At 40.7% G+C, this 23,369-nt stretch overlaps 1 protein-coding gene across 1 annotated transcript in view; it reads left to right on the top strand.

The window, feature by feature from the left end:
* usp43a (ubiquitin specific peptidase 43a) overlaps positions 1-23,369 on the top strand; it is a 426,449-nt gene that overhangs the window by 261,387 nt on the left and 141,693 nt on the right. The window contains exons 5-6 of the mRNA XM_043714590.1: positions 5,659-5,794; positions 13,554-13,701. Of these exons, the coding sequence (XP_043570525.1) occupies positions 5,659-5,794; positions 13,554-13,701 (284 nt within the window). The remainder of the gene's footprint in view (positions 1-5,658; positions 5,795-13,553; positions 13,702-23,369) is intronic.

The following is a 23,369-nucleotide window of genomic DNA, read 5'->3' as shown; positions in this document are numbered from 1 at the left end:
CAACAAGACTCCAATTTACCTTATGCATGAAGGCTGTGTGAAGCATTTCAGACTTGAAATTAGTTTGTCTGATTTTTCTGCATTGCTGGTAGCCACCCATGGAAGGCCTTAGTTCTGGAAAGGTGAGCACTCACACTTAATTTAGGACCCAAACATATTGGACACCAAGGAGCAGGGAAGGTTTCTGATCTGCTCCATTTCTACCTTTGTTCCTGTGTTCACCAACTGAAACCAGTTTATTTTCTAATGCAGATTTTGATGAAAATCTTTTAGTGGAGCCAGGAGAGGCAGGAGTGTGCACTTGTTGCCCCAGCTTTAGACCTCCTCCCTATTCCCTAACTTCCAACTCCTTCCTCCATGTTTCCCATTCCAGTCCAGTTTGAGAGTTTTGACGTTGGTTTCCTGAAGCAAAGCATATTCCAGATATTTGTGCTTCTCAAAAGGGTGCATCCCAACAGGTGCTTGGGGCACCTCCATCAGCAGCTCACACATTTGGAAAGCAAGAGCCTGGTTGCAGGTCAGCTTTGGGTTTCTTGTTTGAGTCACATGCTACTGACACAGTATGGAGACTGGCTCAAGAAAATGGAGCCTGACAAATTTCCACCCCGTTTACCAGCACAATTTAGCTGGACAAAACATTAGTTTTAATTGCGTACAGTCTAAGAAAATTTAATAGGAAGGATATGAAGTCAGAAACATTGTAGTAAATTTGGCAGAAAATATTTAATTTGGAAAATCTATTTGGCATCTTCAGTTGCCCAACATGATTAATGAGGAATTTACAATTAAGTTATGGATGAACATATTGATCCCATCTATCATTTAAACCCATCTGTCTCTCAAACATGGGGTCCCATATTAGTCAATTACTTTAAATCTCTGAGCACTCAGTCTTTGATTGCTCTTGTGGACGTGGGAAACAGTCTTATGATTGGCAATGGAAGAATCCGATCAATTGGTTCATTACTCAATCCTGTTTGTAAACTTGAATTACCTTAATGTCTGACTGATGAATTTTCTTTTAATGACGCAGCCATTAGTAGTACAGTTAAATCTTGTGTGTGTCTTAAACTCTGAACTGCAGGACCCAGATTTAATTCAAGTTAAATGAGGCATTTTATAATCATGGCATCACCAATTTACCAGCTTAGATTTAAAGGAACAGGATAATCAAAATGTGAATTTATTTTTTAATCTGGAGTGGTGGGGTCTAGGACACACTGCCTGAAATGTTGGTGGAAGCAGAAATTCTCATAGCGTGGTTAAAAAGCTACAGCACTTCAATTGCAGAAGTAAGTAACCAAATGGTTATGGACCAAATACTCTGTCGACTAGGCTGAATTTTATCTGAAATTGACCAAGTGTCAGTTTTGTTGTGTTTCATGAAGCGCTTCTCTCTATGAGCTTGAACAAGTTTTCCCTGAAACTCCCCTCATTAACAATGCATCTTGCCTCTAGAATGCTGCACTCATTCCATCTGCCGTCTCATCAGAAGCAGAAGTGCCTACCATTGGCAAGGCCTCCTGGCATTGTTGCCACCATTGTTAAAGTCTAGCTGGGCATCAAAAGCAGCATTGCCAGTTGGGAGTTGCCCTTTACTGTGCAGCTGGTGGGAAGAATAATTTCTCAGGACACTTGGGTTGCACAGCTGACACTTCATTGTAAATGTAGGTGCACACTCAGAAATCTATTTGTATTTAAGAGCCAAGCTTGGAACCCTGTTTATGGAAGTGCTCCAGTTCCCTCAGTGACCAGGGTTTGAGGTGGGTGAGAGCAAGTGAGGGGAGATGTTGCTGGCGTTAATGAAAGAGATGCAACACGTCTTGGTGTGAGGTGGATATATAGTGAATGTAGGTATCAGAGAGAAGATGGTGGCACTTACACTGGTGGAGTGTATTTAGGACAGACATAGATAGGTTGTTGATTAGTAAGGGGGTCAAGGGGTACAGGGAGCAGGCTGCAGAATCAGATTGGGAAACATATCAGCCATGATCGAATGGTCGGGCAAATTAGATGGATTAAATGGCCTAATTCCTCGCCGATACCTTATGGCGTTATGGAATGGAGCAAGTCACTGACCTTGCTGCTACAGTGTTGAGCGTTCCTCCATAAGGCTGAGATTGCAGTGACCCAAGTGGCGACCTCAGTCCAGGCTGGCATGGACTTAATGCTGATCTTGGGAGGAGAGGAAGCTCTGCCTGTGCACCACCCCATCCAACAGGAAACATCAAATGTTGCTGGAAGTTTTATTTTCATTGCAGTTTTCTAAATCATTTAACATCAAGCTTGACAACAGAGTGTGAAATAGTATATAGCTAACTACTGGTGAGGATGTAAGCAGAGGCTTGATTTGTTGTTCTCTGACAAAAAAAGGTTTCCTTTGCGTTCAGCTCAAAAATGCATAATGTATAACAACAGCAATGTTTACTTGCAGCTTTCAGTAACCCTACGTTAAACACCCTGGTTCTCAATCAGTGATGGTTGGAATTGTCAGAAAAATACTTGAATGAAAAGGTCTCCTGGAAACAAGCCTTTTAGCTATTTGGGGTGGAATTTTCTTAGTCCCCATGAACAATATTGGTAATGGGAAAATATGGTGAGATTGGGAAAATTATATTCTCGACGTTGAGACAAAACATTTGATTTTACAACCTAGTTTTGAATGGCCACATGAAAATATCATGAGGGAACAGTGAGGGGCCAATTTGCATCTCAGCATTACCTGTTCTTGCCTCATTTATATGCAGTTTGCTACTCTTCCGAGCAGTGGAGAGAAACTAGATGGCAGTAATTGCTGACATGAACAGCAGAGTGACTCCCTAAGATCTCCAGCTTGCTGTTACTCCTTCGTGCCTCCAGCTTGGCAAGCATTGCACAGCATTGCAGGGGGCATTCAATCACCTGCATCCTTCCTCCACAGAGGTTGGCATTGGACAGTGTCCAGCCTCACCACAGCATTGTGGCACCTCTCCAACTTTTAGCATTCTACATCGATACTTTGGAGAGCACCAGCATGTTGCATTGTCACTTTGTGGGCATGGGCGGACTCCCATCTCATAGTTTGGACAAGGTGGCATCCCAGGGTTTTTAGCTTGCTCCCTGAGCGCTCATTGACTTTTCATCTACTTGGATGCTTACAATACATCTGCTTTGCCCCCTCATTCAGAACTCTCTTTACTTCCATCGTGCCTTGCCTTTTAACACAGACAAAAAGCCAGGCAGCTCTTGGCACAGTCAGTCAAGGGAATCATCTGACATTAGAGTGGCATGGTGGCTCACTGGTTAGACTGCTGCCTCACAGCACAAGAGACCCAGGTTTGATTCTAGCCTTGGACGACTATTTGTGTGGTGCTTTCACATTCTCTTCGTATCTGCGTGAGTTTCCTCCCACATTCCAAAGATGCGCACGTTAAGGGAATTAGCCATGGTAAATTGCCTGTAGTATTCAGGGATATGTAGGTTAGGTGCATTTGTCAGGGGAAATGTAGAGTAATAGGGTAGGGGAATGGATCTGGGTGAGTTGCTCTTTAAAGGGTCGGTGTGGACTTGTTGGGCCAAATGACCTTTTTCCATGCTGTAGGAATTTTGTGATCATTGCAGGGGCTTGGACATGTTCATAGTTAGTTGGACAGCTAGGATGGTCAGGCTAATGGTTCCATATCATTACAGTCTGAGGAGTGAGCCACTGTCAGCCCCATGGTCCAGTGCACAATGTTAGAGGATTACTGGTAATACAGTCGAGAGCTTCACAAAGATCAGTCAGAGGACTGGTTATTCATCAGTTGGCGTTGTCTTAAGAGGATGGAACATGGCCAATCCTGAGCAATGAGAAGATGCTATGCTCTAATAGGCATGAGGTTATTTTCCTTGCATCAGTTTGGACATAGTATGGGTCTAAGGAAGGTAGCACCTATAGCTTCGTAGTTACAATCATAGTCGATCAGGTGGGGGGTCAGGGTGTAAAGTAGCAATAGATTAACATTGTGAGATTTTGTATTTCCAATGAGAAGCTGTTTGTGTCATGCATTTGCATTCAAAAGCTGTTCTTTTTCATCTTCTCCCTGTCATTAGTTGTACTGTGAAGGGCTGTCCAAGGCTGGCAGTGAATAACCACATGCTCATGGCAGAAATTCTGGACAGACTCGGCAGTTGTGAGTACTTCCACCATTAGTGAATGCAGGATAGGATGAGAGAGGCACCAGAGAACCCTGTGCATCCATAATGAGGTGAACTGTGGAGAATTGCAAGAGACAACTCTCTAAAACCTTGATAAAATTCAGCCATTGGTGCTTATCTTGCATGTGAGCGAACAGTTGATGTCATCCATTCTGTTCCTATATCCCTTCAATCCCATTATCTAATTTTACAGAGAATGTTGACATAACTTCTACCTCAACAATTGGCCCTAGAAGTGAACTCCACATCTTTACAATTCTCTCTGAATATAGATGTTTCTTCTCTTCTCAGTTCTAAACCTTTTTTTTGTCTTTAATCTTGGAATCTGAGGCTTTCATTCTTCAAATACTGGCAACAGACTGTAGCTAATGATTCTATCTTCTGTGTCTCATTATTTTTCCTAATTTTAAATGATAATGTATATAAGCCAACAATCTACTCTTCTAAATATCCAATTTTCAAAGCACTACTTGTATTTTGTGGAAAAGCTATGATGTAACCCCTTCATCGCCTCAATATAATTCCTATGGTATAGAATTCAGGACTGCCTACTCGCATAACTATGGTATTATTAATTGTTTTATGTGGGATTCCCATGAATTTTCTTCACATTCTTGTCAACCTGAAGTGATGGCTTTTGTGTTCATGTGCCTATATCCTGGAATGCCTCTCCTTCAAGCCTACTTGTCATATGTAGATGTTTTGGGTGATTCAATGGTGCGTTCTTTGCATATAATACTTTTGCTTTTCAAGAAGTGCATTCTCTTGACTATTTTGTGTTACACATGAATACATTCTAGCTATCTCTGACCTCTGATAGTCAACTTTGTTTTCTCCTCAAACAGTGGGCTTGTCAGAATGTCTTGCTGGCAATATTATTTGCACTTGCATTTACATATCTTCCACGTGGTATTCTTGTGTTAATGGCTCAGTTTAAAATATTTTTATGTGCTTTGCATTAGTTTTTCTTGTAAGACAGTGTAGCACTTCTGTGTTCTGCAATTATAGATGGTGACAGTTACTAGACATCTGACGTAAATTGACACGGTGCTGCTATTTTTGCAAAACTTTGTACCTCAGTTTGAGAAACATTCTGCATTGCAGTTGATCTCCTCGCTAATGCTGTGAGCAACATAGGAGGGGAAAAAAGTTTGGAAAATGGCTGTTGATCTGAAAGGGCTAGGGAATGTTGATAAACAATAGGATTATCTTTTAACTTGAGAGAATTTAAGATTCCATTAATGCTGATCAAAGAAAAACAAAGGCTATCAGGTATTGAGAAATTGTGAAATATTCAGTCTGAAAGGGACTGAATTAAAACTTTTGTCTCATCAGTCTCTTGCATGTAATGTGATACGACTGGGTGAAGTGAAAGCCAAACCCATCAAATTCATCTTACAACTCCCAATTAAACAATACTGTAAAGCTCTGGTGTATGCTGACAATTAGTTTACCTCATGCATTATTTCTGTTTATTTCTAGGGCCTTGAGTGTAACCTTGGTTTTCCAGTCTAAGCATCAAAAGTACTTGAGAATAGGCCTGGCAGTCCCACTTCTTGGAAATGTTGCTACACTTAGAAAAATGGTGGCCGATGAAGGGAACATAACACCAGATCAGGTACAAATAAGATCTGAGCATGATGTAGTGAATTATTGCCTTAATTATGTTAATCCTTTTATTATGCTGCATTAATCTATTTTAATATACCTCTGTGAATAGAATTTCACGTGCGGAATCTCAATTACTACATCAGATAATTAAATCTTACTTTCACACATAAGCCAACCACAGATCATCTCAGATTATAGCTGTGATGTTATTGCAATTGTCTTGCCTTATAGAAAGCAAAATGTTGGAATTGGGGTGGCACGTTCAGCCGCACTGTTGTCACTGAGCTGTGGGAACAAAGCCCAGTTACACTTCACTGCCCCTGTTCAGCCACGTCATTGTGAAAAATGGATGAACAGAGGAGCTGGAAACCCTTACAATGAAGGACAAAATATCAATAGGAGAAAAAGTCTTGCTGGATTGCTAATGAATGGCTTGGGAGTAAATTATTACTTCACTTGGCTGCAAATGATGGACGTCCTAGCAATCAAGAAGAAGCTTGGAGCTAAGGAACTCCAGCAGTGATATCTTCTCGCGTTGATGGCTGACTGCTGGACGTTGGAGATTATGGGTTAAGGAGATTGTGCCAAAGAAAGTTCAGCAAGTTGCTGTAATGCAACCTGCAGTATGCACTGCAGACATGGTATAATGCTGGTGCAGAGTGTTAACATTTAGACTGGCGTGGGTGTGGTATGGATCAAGTGAACTGCATTGTCTTAGGTGGTGTAAAGCCTCTTGCCTGTTGTTGCAGCTGCCCTCACCCAGACAAGTAAAAAGTGTTCTGTCACTTCTGAATTGCTGTCCTCATTGATTTCCAGTTTGCTGAAGTTCAAATGGCAACGTGATGCCAACAGAACTTACTTTCCTCTGATATTCCATTTTCACATCAATGTTTGTATTAAGGTCTAAAACTGGGCGAACTGAACCTGAACCTGAACATTCGTGGTTCAGGCAGACTGTTGATGAGTAGGGGGTGATGTTAATAACAGAATTGCTGATTTCTTGCAACATTTTACTAGTGGGGAATTAACAAAAAATGCAAAGAAAGCATGTTTATTGCTAGTTTTTGAGTTACACATTTGCCACAACTTGCATTCATATAGCAGCATTAACAGTATAAGATATTCAAGGCAAAACTCTGGAATGCTGATCACAAAAGAGAGTTGTCTGAGGACTGCATAAGGAGATTTTAAGAAAAGTGTCCAAAGCTTGATCGAAGAAATAAGTTTTAAAGAGAATTGTGGAGGATGAGAGAGAGACATAAAAGATTTTACGGAAATTCCAGACTTGAAATCCCAAGCAGTTTAAGGCACAGCTAACAATGTGGAAAGTTTAAAAACAGGGGCATCTTAAATGGTGCTACTAATACTCCCTTTCCACAATGCTGCCATCTTTTATGATGTACTGTTGTTTTTACAGCATTTGAAGAGTTTTCTCTGCTTCCTTTACATTGTTATGCTGTTTTTTTTTAATCTATATGTGACACAGCAATTTGATATCAGGATAGCCAAATTTTTTAAGAGCATTCCAATAATAGCCCAATAAAATTCCCTGAACAGTGATGTTTTACTGAGGGACAACAGGTAACAATGGCTATGGGAAAATTTCTTGAAGTATAAATGGGTGTCATTGAAAGAGAAAGGAAGAATATCTGAGATATGAAAGAATGGAATAGAGAAGTAGATAAATTACTGGCTAGATCTCATTGTTTATCACTCTGAGTGGGAAGGATGAAGAGTTGTGTATCAGATTTGCTGTTCTGTTTTGTGCAAGTGAGTTTTCTGTTGCACAGTGATACAGATAATCAGAATGAATGACTGAAAGCAAGGTGTAATGGTTTGATAATCATTGTTTAAAAAAAGCACTTGACTCTTCATATTCTGTGGTTCAAAAACCATACATCTTCTATTGGTCCTGATTGCCATATTAGAGAAGTATTTATGGAATGTGGGGGAATTAACATTGGACAAAATCTCTGCTCATGAATGAGAAGGAATACAACTATGGTAATGTCAAATGATATTAATATCTGCTGAAGGGCCCCTACATACATATGTATATATGAAATATGAACAGAACTTGGCCACTCAGCCCTTGAAACCTGTTCTGCTATAAGATCATGTCTGATATGTGTGCTCCAAATTCCACATTCACGTCTATCAATTATTAACATTTGATTCTTTTGCCAAACAAGAATCTTCAGCCTTGAACCCCTACCTGAAAAGTATTCAGTAATCCCCACCTTCACTGTTTTCTGAGTCAGACAGCAGCATTCCCTCTGATTTTCTTAGCAGCTGCATGGGCCTTCAAGGCCTGTGAGAGGCAGTGACTCCAGAACCGGGAGTCAATACTGTCACCAGCATGCTGTGCAGAGCATTGGAGTGACTGTGCACATAAAGAGCTCAGAGAGATGTTGGCAGAGAGTTCCAAAGTTGCACAACCTTTGTGTCTGTCCTAAAAGGGTGGCCTGTAATTTTAAAGCAGTCCCAGTTCTGGGCTCATCAACAAGAGTAAGCATAGAGTCATAGAGGTATGCAGCATGGTAATAGGCCCTTCGGCCTACCTCGTCCATGCCTACCATGTTTCCTTAACTGAACTACTCCCGTTTGCCTGCATTTGGCCCAAATCACTCTAATACCCGTCAGGTCCCTTTTAATTCTTTTCCCTACCCCTCACCTTAAACCTATGCCCTCTAGTTTTGGACTCACTTACCCTGGTGAAAAGACTTTGGCTATTCACCTTATCCTTGCCTTGCCCCTCATGATTTTATAAACCCCTGTAACGTCACCCCTCAGCCTTGTATGCTCCAGGGGAGAAACATCCTAGCCTTTCCTTATAACTCAAACACTCCAGTCTCAGTAACATCCTTGCCAATCTTTTTTGCACCCTTTCCAGTTAAATAATTCTTCCTCTAGCAGGGTGACCACAAATGTATGCAGTACTCCAAATGTGGCTCTACCAGTGTCCTGTACAGTTGTAACACCTCATCCTAACGCCTATACTCAATGTTCTGACTGATGAAGGCAATCAATCTAAGGCATAACTTAAATTCCTCCACTCTCTGCCAAAGACAAGGTCGGCACGGATTTGGATTTATTTAATGAGAATATGTAGTTTGAGCTCTTAGTTCTTGGAATACCAAAGTGTTTCATTTGAACTTGAACAGGATTCTCCAGAGAATAGGTGATCCTTTCCATGTCCACCTTATCAAGACCATTAAGTAGCTTGCACCCTTCCATCAAGAAACCCCTCACTCTTCAAACCTCGAATGAAATCTCGCCCAGCCTGTCCATTGTTTCCTCAGAAAATAATCCTCTTTCTCTGCATCAATAAAACTCCTCTGAACCATCTCCAATGCATTTATATTTCTTCCTTCAGTAAGGAAATCAAAACTATATACAGTATTTGGGATGTGGTCTCGCCAATGCTCAGACTCTTACGATTGAAATATTACATCCCTACTTTTATATTGAATTACTGTATTCTCATAATAATGGATAACATTCCGTTGGCTTTTTTAAATCACTTGTACCCACATACTAACTTTTTGTGACTCATAAACTAGAGATCTAGATTTCTCTGCACCTCAGAATTCTCTAGTCATTCACTCTTTATACCATACTCTTTATTCGTTCATTCCTCCAAAGTGAGCAATTTTACTTTTTCCCAGGTTATACTCCACTTGTCAGATTTTTGCAAACTCTCTTAAACTATCTACTTGGGTCTGCATCCTTATTATGACATCTTCATAACATAGTTTCCTACTTATTTTTGTGTCGTTTCCAAAGTTAGCAACCATGTGCCTCATCTTAGAATCTACTGCCTTGGGACCCTCCAACCACACAGCATCAATGTCGATTTCACCAGTATCCTCAACTCCCCATCCCCCACCTCATCCCAGATCCAACACTCCAACTTGGCACCATCTTCTTGAACTGTCCTACCTGTCCATCTTGCTATTTATCTCTCAGCTCCACCCACCCCATTCTTGAAGGAGGACTTATGCCAGAAACATTGATTCTCCTGCTCCTCGGATTCTGCCTGACCCGCTGTTCTTTTCCAGCGCCACACTTTTCAACTAAGATATAGAATCCATCAAGTCCATAACGACCTTCCGAACCGCATCTGATCCAGACGCACATCCCCCCCATCCTATCCATGAAGCCCTGCATTTCGATGTTTAAGCCTGCACACCCCTAGACACTATGGGCAATTTAGCATGATCAATCTACCTAATCTGCACATATTTGTGTGTGGGTAGAATTGAGGGACTGCAAAGGTAAAACAAACACAGTTGGAGTTATGTACAGACCTCCAAACAGTAGTCTGGAGCTGGGGCACCATGAGATAGAAAAGATATGTAGGAAAGCCAAAAGGTTACAGTGATCATGGGGGATTTCAATATGTGGGTGGACTGGGAAGATCAGATTGGTAGTGAATTGCAAGGAAAGGAGTTTGTGGAATGTCAAGAGATGGCTTTTTGGAGGAGCTTGTGGTGGAGCCCACTAGGGAACAGGCAATACTGACTTTAGCATTGTGCAATGAGGCAGACTTGATAAGGGAGCTTAAAGTGAAGGAACCCTCTGCCATTTGAGAGGGAGAAGATAGAATCAGAGGTAACAGTATTACAGCTGAATAAAAGCAACTGGAGAGGCATGAGGGAGGAGCTGAGTAGAATTGACTGGCAGAGGAGCCTAGCAGGAAAGACTGTGGAATAGCAATGGCAGGAGTTTCTGGGAGTAATTCAGGAGACACAGCAGAGATTCATCCCGAGGAAAAAGACAATGGGTACAGGGATGTTGAGCAAACCATGGCTGACTAGTGAAGTCAGGGATAGCATAAAAGCAAAAGAGAAAGTATATAATGTGGCAAAGGGCAGTGGGAAACCAGAGGATTGGGCAACTTACAAAGAACAACAAAGGACAACAAAAATAGAGATAAGGAGGGAGAGGATTAAATATGAGGATAAGCTAGCCAGTAATATAAAGGAAGGCTGTAAGAGTTTCTTTAGATATATAAAGGGCAAAAGAGAGGCAGAAGTGGACAATCGGCCACTGGAAAATGATGCTGGAGAGATAGTATTGAGGAACAAGGAAATGGCTGAGGAACTGAATAATTACTTTGCATTGGTCTTCACGGTGGAAGACATGAGTAATTTTCCAAAAATGCAAGAGAGCGAAGGAGCAGAGCTGACTATGGTGCCCATCACCAAGGAGAAGGTGCTAGAAAAACTGAATGGCCTGAAGGTGGACCAGATTGACTACACCCCAGAGTTCTAAGGGAGATAGCAGAAGAGATAGTGGAGGCATTAGTGATCTTTAGGAATTTGCTAGAGTCAAGCAGAGTCCCAGAGGACTTAAAAATCAATAATGTGACACCCCTTTTTTAAAAGGGAGTGAGTCAAAGACAGAAAATTACAGATCAATTAGTCTAATTTTAGTTGTAGGTAAGTTCCTGGAATCCATTGTGAAGGATGGGATTTCTGACTTGGAAGTATAAAGTCAGCTTGGTTTCATCAAGGGGAGGTTGACAGGTTGGGAGAGTGGACAAAGAAGTGGCAGATGGAGTACAATATGGGAAGGTGTGAGGTAGGAAGAATAGAGGCATGGACTATTTTCTAAATGGGCAGAAAATTCAGAAGTCTGAACTGCAAAGACACTTTTGAGTTCTGGTCCAGGATTCTCTCAAGGGGCAGCACGGTGGCTCAGTGATTAGCACTGCTGCTTCACAGTGCCAGGCCCTGGGTCAATTCCCGCCTTGGGCAACTGTCTGTGTGGAGCTTGCAAATTCTCCCTGTGGTTACGTGGGTTTCCTCCGGGTGCTCTGGTTTCCTCCCACAATCCAAAGATGTGCAGGTCAGGTGAATTGGCCATTCTAAATTGCCCATAGTGTTAGGTGCATTAGTCAGGGGTAAATGTAGGGGAATGGGTCTGGATGGGTTGCTCTTTGTAGGGTCGTTGTGGACTTGATGGGCTGAAGGGCCTGTTTCTACACTGTAGGGAATCTAATCTAATCTAAACTTGCAGGTTGAGTCATTAGTTAGGAAGACAAATGCAATTATGGCATTTATTTTGAGAGGACTTGAATATAAAAGCAGGGATGTACTTCTGAGGCTCTTTAAGGCTATGGTCAGACCACATTTGGAGTATTGAGCACAATCTTTGACTCTGTATCTCCGAGAGGGTGGACTGGTCCTGGAGTATGTTCAGAGAAGCTTCACGAGAATGGTCCCAGGAACGAAAAGGTTAGCACATGAAGAACGTTTGAGATCTCTGGGTCTATACATAATGGAGTTTAGAAGGTTGAGGGGGGGATCTAATTGAAACTTACAGAATATTGAATGGCCTGGACAGAGTGGATGTTGCGAAGATGTTTCTATTGGTAGGAGAGACTAGGACCTGAGGGTATAGCTATCGAGTAAAGGGAAGACTTTTTAGAACGGAAGTAAGGAGAAACATCTTCAGCCAGAGAGTGGTGAGTCTATGGAATTCATTGCCACAGAAGCTTTGGAGGCCAGGTCATTGAGCGTATTTAAGACTGAGATAAATAGGTTCTTGAGTATCAAGGGTTTCAGGGAGAAAGCGGGAGAATGGGGACAAGAACCTAATCAGCTGTGATTGAATGGCAGAGCAGACTCTATGGGATGTGTAGCCTCATTTCTGCTCCTATGATTTATGGTCTTTGGGCTGTGGGAGGAAACCCACAGAGACACAGGGAGAAAGTGCAAATTCCACACAGACGGTTGTCCGAGGGTGGAATCGAGCTGAGGTGTCTGGTGTGGTAAAGCAACAATGCTAATCACTGAGCTACCATACCGTCCTAGGTTATTGATATAATTTGTAAAAGGTTGAGGAATCGGCACAGACCCAAATGGGTTCCCACTTTCCACATTCTGCCAATCTGAAAAATATTCATTTATATATCCTCTCTGTTTCCTGCCAGCCAGCCAGCTAATCCTCTATCCATGCTGGCAAGTTACCATGTGTACCTTGAGCTTTCACTTTGCAAATTAACCTTTTTGTGGAGCCCTGTCAAATGGCTTGTGGGCTGCCAAGTATAGTACTTCAGCATTTATTCACAGAGCATGTTGCTGCTTCAAAGAATTCCAAAAAAAATTATTTAAACATGATTTTCCTTTCAAAAAAACCATGCTGATTCCTCCCCATTACCTTGAGTTTTTCCAAGTGTCCAGTTCTAATCTCAATAATCTCAATGGTCAATTCTAGGGCCACAACAGGTGTCAGGCTAACTAGCCTATAGTTTCTTGTATACTGTCTCCCTCCCTTCTTGAATAAAGGGGTATTATTTGTTACTTTTCAGTTCAATGGAATCGTTCTAGAATCTAACAAATTTAGTGAAATTAACACAGATGCATCTTAAACCCCTAGGAATAGGTCTGTCAGGACCCAGAGATTTATCAGCCTGTAACTTCACTAGTTAGCTCGGTGCTTTCTTGGTGATTATAATTTCACCAAATGCCTCCTCTTCTTTTTAACCTCCTAAATTATAGGCAGAACTGTAATTATTCTCATATCCTCTATTGTGAAGACAGAAGAAAACTACTTATTCATTGCATCTGCCATTTCTTTATTAACTTGCCACTCTCGCACCCTAGGTGACCAATCAGAACATTATCATTGATGCCAAATGTTCAGAAACTAGCACATTATAAATGATGTCACCCTTCCCCAACAAATTCAAGGAAGACATTTACTGCTTTAAAAAATGCTCTTCAAACCATATTGAATGATCTTTATTATCTTTCTAGATCATTTTGACGGAGCTTTACACAAATGGATTTGAACGTTCCTTCTCTGATGAGGAAGACTTGAATGTAATTGGTGAAGGTGACTGTGTTTATGCGTTTCAGGCTCCATTTGTCCGAGGCAACTGTGGTGGTACAACTCGACAGTCAGGTGTGTGCTGTAATCAGATTTACTGAACACAGGATGCTCTTCTAGGTTCTATTTTATTTATGTTTAGTGTGTCATGGTAAAAGTAGGGCATAATCTCTCACACACATTATGAAATAAAAAAATGACTAAGGATTTAATCAACAGTTTATGTAGGTTGACCTTTTTACCTGTTTTGCTCATTAGAGTGAAAACAAAATTTGGCAGTGCTGTGGTTAATCACAAATCTGTCTCTTGAATGGTGCACTGTTTAACATGCTTCATTCTGTTTGGCCAAACTTGCACTTGAAATATGACACACCAATAAAACTTTTCCCACTTTCACAAATTTCCATATACATGACCACCATTGTCTTCTGAGTAAGAAAGTTAGAAGGAATGCATGTTTTAAGTGGCGTATCAGTCCCGTGATGTTTCATAATCTGCATGCACACAGTAGTTTGGGTCAAGTTGATCTTTACTCAATGCATGATTGCTATTTTCTATTACTACTGTGCTGTGTTGCTAGTGACTGCACTTGGCATCAGCATGAATTGGCATCAAGTGTTCAGAACAGTTGACTATAAAGCCCAGGTTCAGAGCTGGCACTTTATATACTCTTAGCCTCAATAAGCCATTGTCCTTTACACCCAAATGTTTGTTGCAAATGGGCATTAGGTGGATAATGCACATGATTGGTTTAATTGAATCCACTGAAGAGACCCATTCTATGTGGTAAATTGCTATGTCGACCTCCTTGGTACAAATACCAGTTGTAATATTTTCAGGTCTTCATTTTCTCTTTTAGGCCATTTTATTAATAAATGTGTTTAGTTGTAGCTTAACCCAGATGTGATTCAACCAAATTTCCAAATAAAGCCTCCCTCAACCCTGGGACGTGTGAGAAAATTGTGGGATTTCTCATTTGCATTTGCTTGTTAAATTACCACTTTTGTCAATTTGTTGTGTTTTGCATTCATAATTCTGTGCTGCACGCTGAAAAGAACTGGCATTAACTTCAAGGCTTTATTTGTAATTCAGCGTGTGCACTTGCAACATTGATGCCTGCTGATTCTGCAATTTACCAGTCACTCTGTTTAGACCTTTCCAATCCTTCATCAGTTGGGTAAAACAAACTAAATGAAAAGTCCCACATTGCAAAGGTGTCTACATTCAAAGTTCATTAATGGCATGTTATTTGCATTTGAGGTTCCACTTTATTCAGTGTTTCTTGTTGAGTATTTAGGGTCATGCAGTCAGAAGGATGAAGTCTGGGATGGTCTTCTGGGTAATGATATAAATAGACTTTCAGATAGCAATTGGGAGCCATGTGATTTGGTCGGGGAATCTAAAACAAGAGGACGCAACCCCAGAATAAAGGGCTGGTCATTTAGGACTTGAAAGGGCAGGAATGAAATCATTCAGAATGTTCTGAATCTTTGGAATTTACAGCCAAGGTGGTTGTGGAAACTCCATTGGTGAAAACATTTAAAGCTGGGACAGACAGTATATTGCTCTGTCAGAGAAATGGGGGATAAGAAGAGCCAACAGGAAAGTGGAGTTGGAAGTCCACAATTGTTCAAATTCCTATTTAGTTGCAGAACAGGCCCAGCAGACCAGATGATCTTCTCTTGCTCTCATTCTTATGCTCTCCTGCTTTTCATTAAAAGTTGTTTCTAGTTTCCTGGCAAAAAAGGAACTTCAACTTTTTCGAAGAATTGTTCAGTACGGAAGAAGGCCATTCAACCCATTAAAGAGCAATCTTTTGAAGAGTTTGTTTCACTCTCATGCAGTTTTCCTATATCCATTCAATTTATTCCTCCTTCAGTACTTGTTGATTTCCCTCTTGAAAGTTGCTATTGAATGTGTGTCCATCACCCTTTGAAGTGTTAAGTGCATGTTGCATAAAAATGTTCTTACTCTTTTCGCTCCTGGAATGAATGAATCATTTTAAATGAGCTGCTTTTCTGTCTTCGCTCATGGGAGGTGAGCATCACTGGCTGTGCCAGCATTTACTGCCTGTCGTAATTGCTCAGAGAGTAGTCAAATGTCAACATATTGCTGTGGACCTGGCATCACAAGTAGGGTGACCTGTTTTCTTCCCTGAAGGACATTAAGTGAGCAATGTGGGTATTTACAACAGTGATTACTTGGTCACCATTAGCCGAGCTTGTAATTTCACATTTCACCATCAGCCATGATGTGATTTGAAACCATGATCCTATTATCCTGGGTTCTGGATGTCTAGTCCAGTGACATTACCACTTCATCACAACTCCTCTTATTAGCCCTTCAGCTATTAGAATTTTCTTTCTTTAAAATTATGAAGCATTTAGATAAATAATGAATTGGTAGTACAGAATTCAGACACTGCTAAAAGCAGACATGCTGCTTTTGGTCTTGCACTGTTGGAGTCCTGGTGAGTGCAAGACTTCATGTCTTTTTTTATCAAGAAGCAAACTGATAATGTTGATTCTACATTCCTCACACTGGCGTGGAAAAAAAATACTTGAGGTTGTCAAAAATAAGGTAGACATCTCATTGTTTCCCACTTCTGTCAAAGCTGAAGCAAACATTGAAGCACTTCCTCCTGCTTTGACTCCCTGAGGTAACTGCTCTGTTTTTATAGATGATACAGGGACACTGCTTCCTCCAGGATTCACAGGTCTCCCACTCAGCCAATACTGAACAATGTATGCACAGAACTGCTGGTGCTGCCTGGAATGGACAGACAACTAATTGGGGTCTGCATGTGGGCAAATGGACTGCAGTGGTTCAAGAAGGCAGCTCACCTCCACCTTCTCAAAGGCAACTGGGGATGGGTAATAAATGCTCTCTCAGCCTGCAACTCCCACCTCCTATGAATGAATTAAAAATAAAAGTATATGGATATCATTAGGCACCCTGTAGGAAATTCTGGAGAAGATAGGGACATTCATTCCATCTGCAAGAGTGGGGCATTTGTTGGTCTGTTTTTGGAGTTCTACTCTTCTGTTCTCAACAAATGGAATGTCTGAAAATCTCCTGCATTGTGCTATATGATATTCTACTGCCTACTGATTTTACATGTATGTTTTTATTCGTGATGGCTTAATGTCTTCCAACAAAATACCTGGCTTGAGAATGTCAAAATAACACATTATATATTCATCCATTGATATCCAACCATGACTTTTAGACGCAAGTAATTTTTCAAGGGCATATTTCCTTCAGTTCAGATTTGTTGTTGAAGATTGGGATCCAGTAAGGCTAACATAAAGGATTCATTTGAAAGTGAGATTGTTTTCACAATAGAAGAATTTGGAAATGTTTCTTATTGGTATGTGTTCTTGTGTTTAAATTTGTATTTCAACCTGTTTAATGTTTAACTACGTAAATCATCATGAACGTGGGCAAAATATGAAGTGCAATCGAGATACAGATCATAAGTAGAGCATTCTGAACATGCTGAATGAACTGCTCTTTTTCTGATCTTAAATGTTTCAGATATGAGAAGGGCCTACCTTTGCCTGCAATAATAATCTCATTATGTTGCTAATTCATCAATTTGTTTAAGCTCATTTGGCCATAGCACCTTGTTTCAGAATACATCGGGTTAATCTTGAGTGAATCCTAACTTGAAAAATTAATGATGCAGTGGTACAGAACACGTGAGACTGGAATAAACTTTCTCACAAATCTTACTGCTAGGGCCATCATGGACGATAAATGAATGATGATATTTTGATGAAAGATTATTTTATTGTCATGTGTATTTTACAGTAAAATACAGTGAAAAGCTTGCCGGGATTCTGGCGCCAATTTGTATAGTATAAGAATAATTTTTAAAACGGTATAGTTTGAAGAGAGTCCATAACCCTTCTACTGCCACCAACCCAACTAATTTCGAAGTCACCGTTCCTCAAGCTTTTGCTGCTGGGGGCCTACCTTGCTGGCGTCCCCCTCTGCTGGGCTAGCAGCTGATGCCAGTGCTTGTCTCTCTACTAGCCACATCCTCGACACCGCTGCTGTGTCCCAGTCTGGTCTTACTAGCCGCCTTGCCGCTATCCGCCAGAGTCCTTCTCTGGGCTCACCAGCTGCCACCAGGCTCCAAACCCTAACAAAGCCACTTTCCTCTCCCTCAAATGTCAGTAAGATAAAGAGAAAAGAAGGAAAGAAAGCAAAAACGAACTGAGTGGACAAGCTGCAGGGACATGAGCCCAGGCATTGCTTACTTCACCGGTGCCATGCAGAAGTAAGTGAGCACTTTAGAAGGAAGGATTGGATAAGGCTCGTTCTGATCCTCATGAATTCAAATCAACGTTTGGCAGAAAGGTTGAAGCTTAAAAATGGGCTACGTTTAAAGGAGAGTTTAGTATCTGTCAAAGTACATTTTCACAATGGGAAAGATCATTAAAAAAATGCGGAGCTTCTGAAAGACAGAAAAGATGAAAATTAAGATGAAGAAGAAAGGGTGCTTATGGCAGACATGAGGTGGAGGATACAACTGTTAATTGGTGGGACAATAATATGGAAAAATATGAGCTTGTTCACTGACAGAAAGAATAGAAAAGCCAAATAGGTGAATGGATAGAGAATTCAAAAATCTGCAGTACAGAGGGAGCTGAGTGTCTTAGTACATGAAGCATAAAATGTCCCATGCCATCACTGTAAGTAATTAAGAACGCAAATGAAATGGTTGGCCTTGACTGCAAGAGAATGGAGTGTAACAGTATGGAATACTTGCTACAGCTGCACAGGACATGAATGAATCACACCGAGAATGCCATGTCCATCCTTGATTACCTTAGCATGGAGGATCATTACTGCACTGCAGACAGTTCGGAGGAGATACATTGGGTTGTTTGCTTGGATGACAGAGATGTCTTGTGAGGAAAGGTTAAGCATGTTTTGCCTATACAGATTGGATCAGAAGAAAGACATGTGATCTAATTTAAACCTGTAACAATTGGAGTAATTTGAGAGGGTAGATGTTGAATACATATTTGCTCTTGTCAGGAGATCTAGAACCAGGGGGCCACAGTTTCAAAATGTGGGGTCTCTCATTTAAGACTTTCTTCTCTTCACATTATGACTTTCATCTCCCAGTGAGCAGTGGAAAAGGACATGGAAGATATAGAAAGTAGTGAAATAGATGGTGACATCTTGCAAAATGTCCATATTACAGAGGAGGAAGTGCTGGATGTCTTGAAACGCATGAAGGTGGATAAATCCCCAGTGCCTGATCAGGTGTACCCTTGAACTCTGTGGGAAGCTAGAGAAGTGATTGCTGGGCCTCTTGCTGAGATATTTGTATCATTGATAGTCACAGGTGAGGTGCCGGAAGACTGGAGATTGGCTAACATGGTGCCACTGTTTAAGAAAGGTGGTAAGGACAAGCCAGGGAACTATAGACCAGTGAGACTGATGTCAGTAGTGGGCAAGTTGTTGGAGGAAATCCTGAGGGACAGGATGTACATGTATTTGGAAAGGCAAGGACTGGTTAGCAATAGTCAACACGGCTTTGTGCGTGGAAAATCATGTCTCACAAATTTGATTGAGATATTTGAAGAAGTAACAAAGAAGATTGATGAGGGCAGAGCGATAGATCTGATCTATATGGACTTCAGTAAGGCGTTCGACAGGGGTCCCCATGGGAGACTGATTAGCAAGGTTAGATCTCTCAGAATACAGGGAGAACTAGCTATTTGGATACAGAATTGGCTCAAAGGCAGAAGACAGAGGGTGGTGGTGGAGGGTTGTTTTTCAGACTGGAGGCCTGTGACCAGTGGAGTGCCACAAGGATCGGTGCTGGGCCCTCTACTTTTTGTTATTTACATAAATGATTTGGATGTGAGCATAAGAGGTACATTTAGTAAGTTTGTAGATGACCCCAAAATTGGAGGTGTAGTGGACAGTGAAGAGGGTTACCTCAAATTAAAACAGGATCTGGACCAGATGGGCCAATGGGCTGAGAAGAGGCAGATGGAGTTTAATTTAAATAAATGCGAGGTGCTGCATTTTGGGAAAGCAAATCTTAGCAGGACTTATACACTTAATGGTAAGGTCCTAGGGAGTGTTGCTGAACAAAGAGACCTTGGAGTGCAGGTTCATAGCTCCTTGAAAGTGGAGTCGCAGGTAGATAGGATAGTGAAGAAGGCGTTTGGTGTGCTTTCCTTTATTGGACAGAGTATTGAGGACAGAAGTTGGAAGGTCATGTTGCGGCTGTACAGGACATTGATTAGGCCACTGTTGGAATGTTGCATGCAATTCTGGTCTCCTTCCTATCGGAAAGATGTTGTGAAACTTGAAAGGGTTCAGAAAAGATTTACAAGGATGTTGCCAGGATTGGAGGATCTGAGCTACAGGGAGAGGCTGAACAGGCTGGGGCTGTTTTCCCTGGAGCGTCGGAGGCTGAGGGGTGACCTTATAGAGGTTTACAAAGTTATGAGGGGCACGGATAGGATAAATGGACAAAATCTTTTCCCTGGGATCAGGGAGTGCAGAACTAGAGGGCATAGGTTTAGGGTGGGAGGAGAAAGATTTTTCACGCAGAGGGTGGTACGTGTATGGAATGAGCTGCCAGAGGATGTGGTGGAGGCTGGTACAATTGGAACATTTAAGAGGCATTTGGATGGGTATATGAATAGGAAGGGTTTGGAGGGATATGGGCCAGGTGCTGGCAGGTGGGACTAGATTGAGTTGGGATATCTGGTCGGCATGGACGGGTTGGACCGAAGGGTCTGTTTCCATGTTGTACATCTCTATGACTCTATGGTATGTGGCTCATTAAAATATTCAAGGCTGGGTAAAACAGATCCACAAAGGACTCAAGGGTCATAGAGTACAAGTGGAAAAGTGGATCTATGGCAGCATTAGATCAGCCATGACCTACTGGATAGTGAAACAGGCCCGAAGGGCTGGATGACTTACTGTCCCTTCACTTCTTGTGTTCTTGTGTTGAAAGTATTGTGAGCTGTGAGTACAATAATATAAAACTTCAAATGGACAGAAACAAATTGGTGGAATGGTCAGACAAGTAGCATGTTAAATGTCATACTGTAGCCTCAACAGACGTATTACATTCAATCTCGACATCAAACCACTTCTATGCTGTAACTATTCAGTGATCCTCTAAGTTCTAGACAATATGCAAACTTCATTTGATGTTGTTTCTGATAAAAATGGTAACTGTGCATTGAGCACTTTTAGAAAATCCTACCCTTAGAATTTAGTAGAATTACAGGTTGATGGGAGAGAGTGAATGGAGTAACTGTTGTGCCAAATCAATAAACCTTTGTAGATGATCGATGAATCTGTGTACTACTTTCAAACTTGAAATACTCTTGTTTATTTCACTCTGAGGCATAGTTCAAAGAAAAAAAATGTGTGGCTGTTAAGTACTAGCAAAACTCCATTGTGGAACAAAACAGCACACCGGTAGTTCAGAACATATTTTGAGAGCTGATATTTAAAATTCTAATCACTTTTATTTTATCTGCCTGATTTTCTGAAGGCTTATGTTCTCAGCTAAGTGTTCGCGATAAGGAATTCAAATTCCATCAATTATCTTTGTTTTCAGGCATTTCAGAATGGTTCAAAAATTATGCTGATTTGTTTAAAGCGCAAGACTATACTAGACATGTTTTGAAAGCTTTTACTTTCATAGTAAATTTCAAAGGTAAATAAAATGAATATTGTAATACAACTTGCAAATTATACTGTATGCTTTTTTAAAAAGGTATTTTTCAGTAACTCAAGATCAGATTACTCTCAGGTGAAGAATGGTGAAAAATATTTTAGTGACAGATACATTCTCAGCAGTATTAATAACCAAGTATTGTAAAGAAATATTTTTGAAGCAAAATTTGTACTTGAAAAATAAAATAAAGATTGCCTGAGTGCACTGGAAAGTTCTTCGACTCAGTTATTAGGTTCCACAAAGACGGAACTGTGATCTAACATCAATTTTGTCAACCCACTGTATTATGTGCTCACAATGCTATAGGGAGAAGGTAAAGAAATCCCATTTAAAGTGATGCTGTGATGAAGTTTGGGAACTTAAGTTTGAAAGGAAACTGGTTTGTTTTAGATTTCAGTTTTGTAAGGGTGATGGTTTTCTTCAGCAATGGTCAAAAACAGCATTTCTAAGAAGCCAAGTGGCTTAAGCTAAATGACGAGACAAACTACCTAATGAGATCATTACTGCAGTGTTTATTAAGTTGAGCTTATATGACCCAGAAATAAGGGTGGCAGGGTCAGAAGCAGATTCAGTTCAGAAGAAAAAAAAATCCATACCTACAGATGTACTGTAGTGTAGCCTAAAAGTGTACAAAGTAACTGTTAAAAGCTTCGGAATGTTTATTTCGAGTTCAGTGAGCAAAGTCAGTGAGTTAGCTGGAGATTGCATGTCTCTGACATCTGGTGAATTTACGGAAAGTGGCCAAAAGAAAATATTTACAATGTCGGCAGTTGTTTAAGAAATCAAAGTGTGAAAATATGACTGATACTTCACTGGGTTGTGTCAGTAGAGCATATTGCTGGGTAAACTGCTAATTCTGTTGCTGTTTGTGATAAATTCTTTTCAAGTTAATATATATAATATTTATTTGTGTATTTTGCTTTGTTTTATTTTCTTCGACTATGAATGTATGTTCTTTTGTTGAAACTACATTGCCAACCTCACATAAATATGTTCAGTAATTGACCAACTACAAGTAAACAAATGACGGAAATATAACTTGTGTCTGTCAAGTCGGATGTCACTCTGAGATATGACTTGTCCATCAGCTGGGATTATAATAATACAATTGCCACCGTGATATGGGTTAGTCTTCAGCATGGTATTTTACCTAATGTGGCAATGCTTACATTATTTCACATAAGAAACATCATGGTGTTGAAAAATCCAACAGATGCTCCATTCAATTAGTTGTTATATGTAAACATTACATTTGCAGACATGCATCAAGTGATCAGAGTTAAGATGGAGTATTCCTGAGATTATATACTATGATTGTACAATTGTGAACATGTTCCTTAAAGGAAATTTAACATCGTGACCATAAGACATTATAACACCAATTACTGCTGCGATTGGAAGCTTATAGCCCCTCACTGTGGGATCTTGGCGATGCGGGCACAGTCTTAGCACGAGAGTTCAATTATTAAAAACTGAGATGAGGTGAAATGTCTTCACTCACATTTGGGAATCCTGTGGAATTTTATACCCTAGTGGACGTAGAGCTTCACATGCTCTCATGTAAATATATTTTAGGCTGAAATAGACTGACTTTCCATCTCTCAGTGCCAGGGCATAAAGGGAAAGATTGGAAAGTGGCATTGAGATAGGAGAGTGTCCATGATCATACTGAATAGCCAGGCCAGCTCACTAGGCCAGAGAGTCAACTCCTACTGTCATTTTACATGTGTTTTGATTGAGTGTGAACCAAAAAAAAAATTGGATCACGTAGACATAACATTTACAAACTATCGTTATATTGTTTTTGATTAAAATTATTGGATGGTATCTGATAAAGTTAACTTTCCAATGGCAAAATTGACAGTGGAGAACCCTAATAGCTTCCATTGTATTATCAAATAGACTGAGAGTAACCCAATTTAAAATGAATACCTCTGACAAATTGTAATTGATCTGAAGCAGGCTTCACTGGATACTCAGCAACTCAGTGAAGAAAATTTACTGGTATTGC

This window comes from Chiloscyllium plagiosum, chromosome 24 (assembly GCF_004010195.1).
Source record: "Chiloscyllium plagiosum isolate BGI_BamShark_2017 chromosome 24, ASM401019v2, whole genome shotgun sequence".
Lineage (NCBI taxonomy): Eukaryota > Metazoa > Chordata > Chondrichthyes > Orectolobiformes > Hemiscylliidae > Chiloscyllium > Chiloscyllium plagiosum.
This window is presented reverse-complemented; position numbering and strand designations above follow the sequence as displayed.